The following is an 11843-nucleotide window of genomic DNA, read 5'->3' as shown; positions in this document are numbered from 1 at the left end:
CGAGATCGACCTCTGTTGAGCTTATCTCAAAGGTCCTTCGAGCCCTCGGGCAGTCCAAGCACCATAAGAGGCTCCATCTCTTTCTCCATCGATATTGTCGAAAACCCTCATTATCATCAAGGAACCTCATCCAAATCTTGAAGAGAAACATTCCTTTTCGTGAAGATGAACTCCAATTCTGAAAGATTTGAAGTTTCTCTTCACGAAGACTAAGAGGAACTCCTAGATCTAGAAAATTAAGTATTCCTCTTATACGAGATGAACTAAATAAATATGGAAATAAAAAACCGAGACGGACGATGAACACGAAATCCACTAGAGAAGGGAAGAAGGTGAGGATAGTGAGAGGAGAAGACAGGGGATGAGATAGAAAATCCAAATCTTCGTAAAAAAAATTAATTTAATTAATTAATCTTTGTCGAATCAATTATAATATAGAGTCAACCAAAAAAAAAAAAAACTTAAAAAATCGTAGGACCATTACTTCTCCACACGACATATATCCCTCCCACTAACCAGTGTTTTTCAAACAAAAAAGAAAACGTTTGGTTGTAAGAGAGGAGTTGACGTGGTACAATCTCCACCGTCTGTTAAATCTACCCCTCTTCCTCCGCCATTGCTTCTACCTACCCCCCCCCCCCCCCCCCTCCTTTCTTCTCCTCTTTTTATCTTCCCCCCTTCATTTCTCCTATTTATATTTCCCCCCCTCATTTCTCTATATTTAACTTTTCCCCCACTCTCACTTCCGTCCTCGATTCTATTCCTCCATTCATCATGGTTCCTGTAGCCCCGCCGCGCGACGGCCAACGGCCCGAAATCTGCCCGAAATTCTCCATTTCTCCGCCTCAATCTCACATTTTCCGATCAAAATTACCGGACATTTCCATCCCCGATCACCTCCCCCTCCACTCCTACTGCTTCCAGAATCTCTCTGTTTTCTCCCATCGCCCCTGTTTGATCCTCGGCTCCACCGGAGAATCCTATTCCTACTCCCAAACCCACCGATTCTCGCGTCAGACCGCCGCGACTTTCTCCAAACTCGGAATCCGCAGAGGCGACGTTGTCATGATTCTCCTCCACAACTCTCCGGAGTTCGTTTTCTCTTTCATGGCGGCGTCCATGCTCGGCGCCGTCTCCACCGCCGCCAACCCGCACTTCACGGCGGCGGAGATTTCCAAGCAATTGAAGGCCTCCGGAGCAAAATTGATTGTTACCTATTCGCGATGCGTCGACAACGTCCGGGAATGCGGCGGGGATTTCACTGTGATCGCTGTCGACGAGTCGCCGGAGACGAAGGACTGCCTGAATTTCTCGGTGGTTTATGAGGCGGATGAAAACGAGGTTCCGGCGGTGGAGATTGCCCCAAACGACGCCGTTGCGCTGCCGTTCTCCTCCGGCACGACGGGGCTCCCCAAGGGCGTGGTCCTCACGCACAAGAGTATGGTCTCCAGCGTCGCTCAGCAGGTTGGTACCAAATTACTGTTCCGTCTCTAAACTTTGAAAACTATGAATTGAGAAATCTGAATTAAATTATTTTGAAATTATTGATTCTTTAACAGGGTATTAGAACGGAAAATCCTATATTCGAATCCGTGCATTGTTTGTTTCATCAACATTTAGCTTAAGCTTTGTTGAGAGGTGATTTATTTATCATCGACAAAGTTTTATTGAACTGTAGGTGGATGGAGAGAACCCGAATATTTATTTGAGAACGGACGATGTCGTTTTATGCGTGCTTCCAATGTTCCACATATTCTCATTAAGCAGCGTGATTTTGAGTTCGATTAGATGTGGAGCTGCAATATTGTTGATGGAGAAGTTCGAGATAGAAGCGCTCTTGCGACTTATAGAGAGGCATCGGGTTACCGTGGCGGCGGTGGTCCCGCCGCTGGTGTTGGCGCTGGCGAAGAATTCGAAAGTGGCAGAGTTCGATTTGAGCTCTATTAGAATGGTGCACTCTGGTGCGGCTCCGCTAAGAAAGGAGTTGGAGGAAGCCCTCATGCAAAAGATGCCTCAAGCAACTTTTGGCCAGGTAGATACCTCATGATTCATGGAAGTCAACTTTTGTTATTGGTCAATTTGAATCTACATTATTAGATAAGATATCTTTATTATGATAATTTTGTTTTTACATAATTTTTATATTACAATTATGTAATGGTAAGAAAACTTGCGGGACCCAATTCTCGTGGATACTCAATCCGATTGGGTCGAAAAATTCCTGGTTTGATTGGGGACAATGTCAAACTAAGGATCTTAGTCGGAGTCTTCGGTGGGTGCGGGGATGGGAAAGGTCTCCCCACCTTGTCTCCATCCTCGACCTCGTCCCGTTTAATATTTTATTAATTTTATACTTTTATATATAATAATATTAATCTTAATAAATACTTTTTAATTTTTTAATTTTTTTTTAAAAAAAGTCCAAACCCAAAACCTATTTAATCATTTTTTCTTTTACTTTTTGACACCCATAAAATAAATTAAAAAATAGAAAAATAAAAAAATTCCCAAAGAGACCCGGATGGGGATGGCCTCCTGACCCTGTTGGTTGCCATCCCTACTACCATATTTATTTTGTTAAAGAGAGAGGGCAGTCAACTTTGAACGATATACTTAAGCACCAATTTTCAATTGAGAAATCGTTAGTTTGAATCTTAGAAAAAATGATAAAATTTTAAATTTACCTGTTTTGTACCTATTATCTTTTAATTTTTAAATTTATAAATTTAGAGGACAATTTAAAAGGGAAACTTGAAAATCCTATTTCTCTAAAAAAGGGACAATTATCTTATTCGGTTCTTTTTTCAGACCATGACACTAGAAAAAAATATATTTATGAATATTCTATCTTCCAACTTTAGTAAAAAAGGAAAAGACAATAATATCCTCAAAGTGGTCGTAAGTAAACCGGATGATTTTAAGATTTTTTCTAAAAAGTATTATATTATATTATACACCTCCTCACCAATGAGTGAGTGGCATCTCAGGATCATTATTGAAACTTTACAAAAAAAATGTTTTATGGTTCGATTAATTGATACCTCAATTTTCATTTCTGTCTCATTTATCAATTCATCACGATCCATAAGATTCTTGAATATAACTGTAAAATTGTATGAAGAAATGTCTTTGTGCACAGATTTGTTTTAAAATTTGATAAACAGCAATCAAAATTGTTACTTTGTTTTAACTACAAAGACCAAAATAAACAAAATGTTGAAGGTAGGACAAAAATGAAACTAAAATTAATAAAATTTCTGATCTCTCATCTTATACTAAAATTACTTACTACCTAAATATTATTAGGGTTATGGGATGACAGAGGCCGGGCCGGTGGTGAGCATGTGCTCGGCCTTCGCGAAGGAGCCGATGGCCACGAAGTCAGGGTCGTGCGGCAGAGTGGTGCGAAACGCAGAGCTGAAGGTCATTGACCCACAAACTGGCTCCTCCCTCGGCTATAATCAACCTGGAGAGATTTGCATTCGTGGCCCCCAAATTATGAAAGGTTTTTTTTTTTTTTTTATCATTTTTTTCTTCTTAAATTATTTAAAATGTTTCTTGATCCGTGTGGTTACTTTTATTTCAATTTTGTTTTCAAAAGTTTGAATAATTTTCTTTGTTTCTTTTCTTTTTTTTTTTTTTTTTTAATTTCGTTGAGTTGTATTTGGAAATTTTTGATATGTTGAAGTAAAATTGACAAGTCGTCTAAGTGCAGACAAGATTGAAAACGACATAATAAAGTGTATGAAATGACTTTAAACTATTGATCTTAACTTTGCTTCTAATGTTTTTGGAATTTTTAGGTGTATTTTGGAATGTGATTTTGGAATGGCAAAATCATTTCTATTTCTGACCACAAATTAAGAAATTGATTTTAAGAAAACATAAAATCACTAAAAGTTGATTTTTAAGATATCGCTCGGGAGGTGATTTTAGAAAATCAATTATTTTTAAATCACTTTTCCTATCCTTACTCCAAACACGCACCCTCAGTTTTACCTTCAACTCTAAAAACAATTGTGTCAGACGTTTTAGTAAAATTTGTTTATGGAGGGTTTTTTTTTCTTATTAAATAAAGCAAAAAAGTTAGAAAGATTGAAGTTAAGTTTATAAACGACATGAATTAATTAAGTATGGTGTGTTTTTCTCACCATCATAACAGAATTAAACCTAATTTGGTTGGGTGCTAAATAGACGCGGTTGTGACGTAGGATATTTGAACAACCCAGAGGCAACGTCATTGACCATAGACATGGAGGGTTGGCTTCATACAGGTGACATCGGTTATGTTGACGACGATGAAGAGATTTTCATTGTCGACAGAGTCAAAGAGATTATTAAATTCAAAGGTTTTCAGGTACCTCACCTTAATTCCTAATGTTTATACCACAATAAAAATGAAATACACTTTTTTAGTTGAGTTGTTTTAAAGCAGTTAATATTTTCCAAAGCAAATATAGTTCAGCTGTAACTGACACATATCTCCAACCAACCAAAAAGTTGTGAGTTTGATCTCCCACCTCATATGTTGTACACTTAATATCTAATAACTTACTAAACCTAATTTCTCGTTGTTTTAGAAAATTGACCTGTGAGACGGTTGGTATACTGACAATGGATAAACCATAAAAAATTACTAATTTAAAACACACTATTATTTAGCTTTTTAGTTCAGCTCTTACTCTTATACAGGTGGCACCGGCTGAGTTAGAGGCGATTCTTATAACCCATCCATCTATCGTGGATGCAGCAGTTGTCCCGTAAGTATACGATTTAAACCTTGCAATTTTATATATATGAGTGATATTGTAAACTTATAGGACTTGATATTAATTTAGATGAGAAATTAGGCCAAGCAAGAAAGAATGAAAGTCGAAGGTTTTGTACTATAAAAAAAAAAAAAAGCCTGAAGTTTCTGTCAGCTTAAAAATTTGAAGTAATTGAAAATTTTTTTGTGATGGTCTAATTTCTCCTCTAAATTTACATCAGCTCACTGATTATTGTGTTCTATATGTTTTCATTAACCAATTATAACGTCGTAAAGGTTATAATTAAAAACGATAAAACATAATTGACTAAGTCGTAACTTTTTAAATAATAGGACTAAATTAGAAAACATCGAAACATTAGAGATTAAATCAGGGTTTAGCCAATATTTCATTTGAAATTTTTATTTTATTTCTATAGATGAAATTGGTTTCGTAACAATTTCTTTCTCTTTAATATATATGTTCAAATAAAGATGTAAAAATTTCAGTCAATTTTTTCAAAAGGGAAATCAAAGAACTTGTTTTTATTTATTTTTATTTATTTTTTCAAGTTAGTTAAAATTGAGATCCTATTTACTAAGCATATTATTTTATAAGTTACCTTCGGAATATTATTTTTAATACCAAATATAATTTTTTAAAAATAAAACTTTCAACTTGATTAGAGTTGTAAGAAATATTTATAAAATTAGACTGCAAACCAAAATATAAAAACTCTGGAAACAAGCTTAGATTATATAAAACACAACAAAATTAGTCATCCTTGTAAGACGGGTATTAAATTAATAATTAAATATTTAAAAAAAAAGAAAAGAAAAGACATATAACAAATTGACCACACTAAAGTATCTATTCAAAAGTTGGGTAATAATCTGTTTTAAATATCAAATTTTAAAACATTACTATCTCGTGTTTTGTTATATAGTTTTAATAATCATTTTTAAAATCCAAATTAAAATTTGAAAAAGAAAACAACTTAAAAAATTTAGAAACAAAAATAATAAACAATAAACTTGATTTTGTTGTTTCTAAAAATTTATATACCATTTTCGAAAAGTTTCTTAAAAATGAGAAGGAAAACAAAAATTATTATTAAAAGTTTATAATTAAAAACAAAAAAAATGTAAAACTCTTGAATAAAATTGTTATCACTTTTAAATTTTGATGAGAAAATAAAGAATTTGAGGAATTTACAGGCAAAAGGATGAAGTTGCTGGTGAAGTTCCGGTGGCTTTCGTGGTTAAATCAACCGATCACGAACTTACCGAAGAGGCAGTAAAAGAATTCATAGCAAAGCAGGTAATTTTCTCCTCATAATAAAATTTAAAATATTTTAGATTTAAATACTTATTTATTTATTCATAAACTTTTTACTATAATGGTTTGTTTTGTTTATTGTTAGTTTTCATTAATTCATTAACCAAACTTTTTAATTGTTTCAAAATCTTTGAATAAGTATCAAACACTTACCCTCGTTGGGAGTCGAAGGAATAAAAACGCTTTTTAAAAATTCAGATTGCTTTAAAAATGCTTAAAAAAAAAAACACTTAGAGATATCATTATCGAAAAATGGATTTTAAAGTGATCAACACTTTTTTTACTATAAACTATTGAGGGATGATTATTAAAAAAAAATGCTTAAATTAAAAGATATATTTTCTAAACTCAACTTAAATAGTTTTGTGATTAATACAAGAAATTAAATTTTTTTTATCTGATTTGTTTGGATTCTAAGAAATTTGAAATTCTTTATCTTGTTTGTTTGGAATACTAAATATATGAAATAAAATTAATTAAATGTTTTTGTTTGGTTATTATTTAGAGAAGACAAAAGGAATAAAATAAATAATTTACTATTCTAGATTTTTAATTTAATCTACCAATAAAAAAAATTAAAATATGACCATGACCAATAATTAATTTAACTTAAAATTTTTGAAATCCTACCAAATTTGATGTTTAATATCCATAAATTTTTTAACCTTCAAAATGTTTCATTCTATTGATGCGATAATATACAATGAAGTTTATTTAAAGTCCATCAAAATTTGAAATCACTGGCATTATAAACATAGACAACTTCTCATGAAATAAATGAAAACTTCTTCTAATTTATAAAAACATTAATTACAAAGACGCAAATTACTTTTTTTTTTTAAAGTCTATGAATTAAAATAAAAGGTTTAAATAAGAACAAAAGTCAAGAAAAAAGTAGGTTACAGATTTGGTGTCTTAAAAATGTTAATTTTTCACTTTAATTTATTTATTATGTTTTAAAAGTTTAAGTTTTATCATATATGCATATAACACATTATTTTCAAATGGGTAAAACCATTGAAACTTTTGAAAAAAAAAAAATCACACGAAGTTAAAACTAAGTTGAGACTACAGTAAAACTACAAAAACTACCGAAACTAAATTGGTAATTTAATTTAAAATAAATTACAATAATCTGACTTGTTTTTTGTTTTGTTTGTTGGGTTTTTGAATGAAAAACCAACAGGTAGTGTTCTACAAGAGATTGCAGAGGGTTTTCTTTGTGCAGACAATTCCGAAATTGCCCTCAGGAAAAATCTTGAGAAAAGACCTCAAAGCCAAGCTTTCACCTGCCTTTTAAAATGAGAGAGAGGAAACAAAAAAACTGTTTTGTTGTTGTTATTATTATTATTATTTTATATTTTTCATCGATGATTGTTTATCTGTCTCTGCAAGCATTATTCATTTGTGTACCTATTTCTGTCATTTTGTTCCTATGATTTTTTCCTTATGAATATGAGTAGATTAAGATGTGAATTTCAGAGACCTTTTCTCCACCCATTTTGACATATTTTTTGTTTATTATTTTTATTTTGTAAGTATTGAACTAATATGGAGGGAAAAATGTGCAGAGAAAATCTTTTATTGATCTACTTTCATTTGATAATACAACTCCTTATCCTTATATTGGGAAATAACCAAATAACAAATTGTATAACTGTACAACTATCTAGAGTAACTTAAGAACAAAATTATAGGAACTGGAAAGTAAGTAGTTAACAAAATATCTATTCGCAATACGCCCCCTCAAGATGGATGGTGGATATCTAAAACGCTCATCTTGGGCAATAGGGGAAAAAGAAGGGTAGCAGGCAATGGCTTTGTAAACATATCGGCAGGTTGATTGGAGGCAAGATGAATAGCAGATTGATTATCACAAAAAAAGGAGCTCAAAAGGAATACGAAGATCATGCAAAAGACTTGTTAGCCAAACAATTTCGCTGGTAGCAACTGAAAGAGTGCGATACTCAGCCTCAGTAGACGAGCGAGAGACAGTATTCTGTTTCTTGGAATTCCAAGAGACCAAAGAATCGCCAAGAGAAACACAAAATCCGGTGACAGAACGTCGTATCCAAACAAGCACCCCAATCTGCATCGACAAAAGCTCGTATTTGAAAATGAGAAACCACCGGAAGAAACATACCTGAATCAGGAGAGGTCTTCAAATAACGTAACAAGTCATGAGCAGCTGCAAGATGTGATTTACAAGGGCGAGACATGAACTGACTAAGTCGATGCTCAGCAAACGTGATGTGAGGGGGAGAAATGGTCAAGTATAAAAGTCGTCCAATGAGACGATGAAATATCGAAGGATCAGGAAGCAAATCAACATCAGAAGAACACAACTTCAAGCGAGGATCCATAGGAACATAATTAGGCCTGCAACCAAGAAATCCAGTGTCTACAAGTGAGAAATAAAAATGTCTGAAGAGGATCGAGAAAGTTCAAGATCAAGAAAATATTTTAGAGAACCAAGATCCTTGAGCTTCAACCGAGCATGACGATCGAAGTGCTTTCAGGTTATTAATGGCTGAAATAGACACCCGAGTAATAATTATATCGTTAACCAAGTAAAGCAAGAAACGAACCCCCATCACCATTCACAAACAATGAATAATCAGCCTTGGATTATCGAAAACTAAGAGACAGTAAAAATTCTGAAAATTTTGCAAACCATTGGCGAGAAGCTTGCTTGAAGCCATAAAGCGATTTATGAATTTGCATACCAACCGATCACCATTGACAGAAAAAAGGGGGTTTATATCTTAGAGGCAAGTCCATATATATCTCTTCAACCAAGTCTCCATGCAAAAAAACCTTATTCATGTCTAATTGAAGCAAAGGAAGTTACCAAAAGATCCAAACCTTCCTGTTGTGTATACCCCTTGACTACTAAACGGGCTTTGTAGCGCTCAATAGAGCCATCAGCACGATGTTTAATTTTAAAAATCCACTTACACCCAATAGTATGCTTATCGGAGGGGAGAGAAGCAACACTCCAAATACGATTGTCTTTCATGGCAGCAAGCTCGGCAGCCATAGAAACACGCCAATGCTCAAAATCCATCGCTTGATGATAAAACTGAGGCTCAAAATTAGCAGAAACATTAAGAACCATAGCACGATGAGCAGGAGAAAGCCAGGAGTAAGACACAAACTGTTGTAACGGATATCTAGTAGAAGTGTCAGGCAAAATTGTAGAATAAAGAAGACTACAATGATAGTCCTTCAAATAAGAGGGGGGCTTTTTGAGGCGTGTAGAAAAACGTAAACCTAGTTGTGGTGCAAGAGGTAATGTTGTATCAAATGTGTCAGAGGATTTAATGGTGCCTGAAGTGGATAACTCATGAGGTACCATATCCTGACAAGCATTAGAAGATAAAGTTGCATCAAAGGGTCCAAACCTCATTATGTGGTGTTGTAGCTCTTAGAATACGATGTAAAATAGGCATGTCAGGCGGTTGGACAACAACTAAACGAACAGGCGACTGTTCTGGAACGGGTGTGACCGGCAAATCGGGAGCGGCAATGGTCGGTGACCTGAGAATGGGAACGGTCGACGAACCTAGAACAAGAAGAGTTGGTGGAGCTAGAATGGCGACAGGCAATGGGTCAGGTACCGTTGTGATTGTTGGTGGGTCCGATGCTGTTACGACTGGCGGAGTTGGGGTGGCAGCGGCCGATGGGTCCGACGGAAGTACAGGCACCATCGAGGAAGGATGTGCAAGAGCCGGCGAAGAATCAAACAAGTTGGCCAGCGGAGTTGGAGCTGCGACTACCAATGGATCGGATATGTCAACGGCCAGCGAGATCAAATCGGGAGCAAGCGGCCAGGCCGTGTCAGCGGTCGGCGACAGCGTCGGAAGAGGAACAGTGGCAGGGTCTTTACACACAAGAGGTGAAGCCGTATGTCCATAAAATGTCCTCAAACATCCATCAGATTGCACAACACTAGAGTTAGTGGGAAGATGGGACAAATCACTGCCACAATGAAGAACCTTGGGTGAAACAAAACCATGAAATGGGTCAGAAATGCCATCTTTCTCAGTAACTTTGTGAAAGGGGAAAACATCCTCATGAAATACAACATCACGGGAAATAAAAAATTTCTGATTGGTAATGTCATATAACCTATATGCTTTTATTCCAGGTGGATACTCAGTAAAAATAGCCGGAACAGCCCGAGATTGAAATTTAGACCGATTGGCAGTAAGTGTAGAAGCAAAACAGAGACAACCAAAAACACGAAGTTGTCCAAAATCAGGCAGAGTCTTATGAAGCAATTCAAAAGGAGTGCGCCAAGACAACACATGTGATGAAGTGCGATTAATAAGAAACATTGTAGTAAGAATACAATCACCCCAAAATGGATAGGAATTCGTGATTGAAAATAAAGAGCCCGTGCAACATTCAATATATCTGATGTTTCCGCTCAACAACAGAATTTTGTTAAGGACGACCAACACATGAAAATTGATGAATAACACCTTTAGAAGCAAAAAAAACTCATCAAACTGAAGCTCAGGTGCATTATCCGAACGAAACTGCTTGATGAATTTACCAAATTGAGTCTCTACAAGCTTAAAAAAACGAGGGACAATGTGCAGAATATCTGACTTATTTTTAAGCATAAAAATTCATGTATATCGGGTAGCATCATCAACAATAGTTAAAAAATAAGAATGTCCAGCATAAGTTGGCGTAGAAAGAGGTCCCCAAACATCCGCATGAACAAGATCAAAAGCATGGGGAGAGAAATTGTTATTTGAAATAAACGTTAAACGTCGTTGCTTAGCCAAAAGACAAATGTAGTCAGAATGATCATGTTGCAACAAGGGTAAAGGCAAAGCAGTTCGTAAAGAATTTAAACAACTAAAAGATGGGTGATGAAGCCTATAATGCCACAAAACAGCAGACGATTGGGAAGTCAAAGATGCGCAAACACCATGAGAAAAAAAGTGTCAACTGGAGCTGTCGAGGTGTCGAGCATGTAGAATCCATCAGACAATCTAGCCTTGCCAATCATCCTCAAAGTGGACTTGTTCTGTATGGGGCAAGAAGTATTATATTAGAAAATTGTATAAACACAAAATCATTCCGTAAAAACGCGCTAACTGAAAGGAGATTTTATTGAAACCCCGGTATATATAGAACACCATGAATTTGCAAGGAAGGAATCAACATAACCGTACCTATATGGCGAACAATAATATGCTTTTTATCTGGTAAAGTGACCGAAGCACAAACGGGATGTAAAGAGACACGCGAGAGAAACATATATGTGCAGAAGCACCGAAATCAATAATCCAAAATTGTGGTGAACCATGATGTAATAAGGAGCATGTACCTGCAACATGAGAAGAGGATCCAAAATCATTCTTAGCAAGAGAGAGCTGAGAATGGAGCATATTCAGAAGACTATGACACTGCACAAGAGTATCCACAGGACTGGGAAAGGATTACACGGGTTAAGCCATCACAGAATTGGCAGCAGAGGAGGCCGTGGAAGAATTCTGGTGAGATGAAATATGACCATTGCAATGACGATAACCCGGTGGGTAACCATGGAGCTTATAACAACGATGGATGACACAATGAGAGCATAGAGAACGCTCACAATACTGACCTTGAACTCCACGAGAATTCCGAGTATTAGTGGATGAACTCATAGATACAGGAGAAGTGGATACAACAAGTGCAACACTTTCAGTTGAGGGAAGCACATTTATAGTGCGTTGTTGTTCTTCTTGAAGAAGA

General features: G+C 35.5%; 2 protein-coding genes across 2 annotated transcripts; one reads left to right on the top strand and one right to left on the bottom strand.

The window, feature by feature from the left end:
* Positions 1-704: 704 nt before the first annotated feature.
* Positions 705-7567, top strand: LOC111018921 (4-coumarate--CoA ligase 2). The gene is made up of 7 exons (XM_088120634.1): positions 705-1464; positions 1679-2032; positions 3307-3505; positions 4212-4357; positions 4693-4760; positions 5966-6068; positions 7273-7567. The coding sequence occupies exons 1-7, from the start codon at positions 775-777 to the stop codon at positions 7384-7386; spliced, it is 1674 nt and encodes a 557-aa protein (XP_087976760.1). The 5' UTR covers positions 705-774; the 3' UTR covers positions 7387-7567.
* Positions 7568-8059: 492 nt separating this feature from the next.
* LOC111018899 (uncharacterized) lies at positions 8060-10426 on the bottom strand. The gene is made up of 5 exons (XM_088120394.1): positions 9491-10426; positions 8952-9447; positions 8559-8616; positions 8230-8465; positions 8060-8175 (listed from the first exon to the last, which is right to left on the bottom strand). The coding sequence occupies exons 1-5, from the start codon at positions 10424-10426 to the stop codon at positions 8060-8062; spliced, it is 1842 nt and encodes a 613-aa protein (XP_087976520.1).
* Between the last annotated feature and the right edge of the window lie 1417 nt (positions 10427-11843).

The sequence above is a fragment of the Momordica charantia genome (assembly GCF_013281855.1).
Source record: "Momordica charantia cultivar OHB3-1 chromosome 2 unlocalized genomic scaffold, Mcharantia_2.0 BLBB01000002.1, whole genome shotgun sequence".
Classification (NCBI taxonomy): Eukaryota; Viridiplantae; Streptophyta; class Magnoliopsida; order Cucurbitales; family Cucurbitaceae; genus Momordica; species Momordica charantia.
The sequence above is the reverse complement of the archived record's forward strand: the minus strand, read 5'-3'. Positions and strand labels throughout refer to the sequence as shown.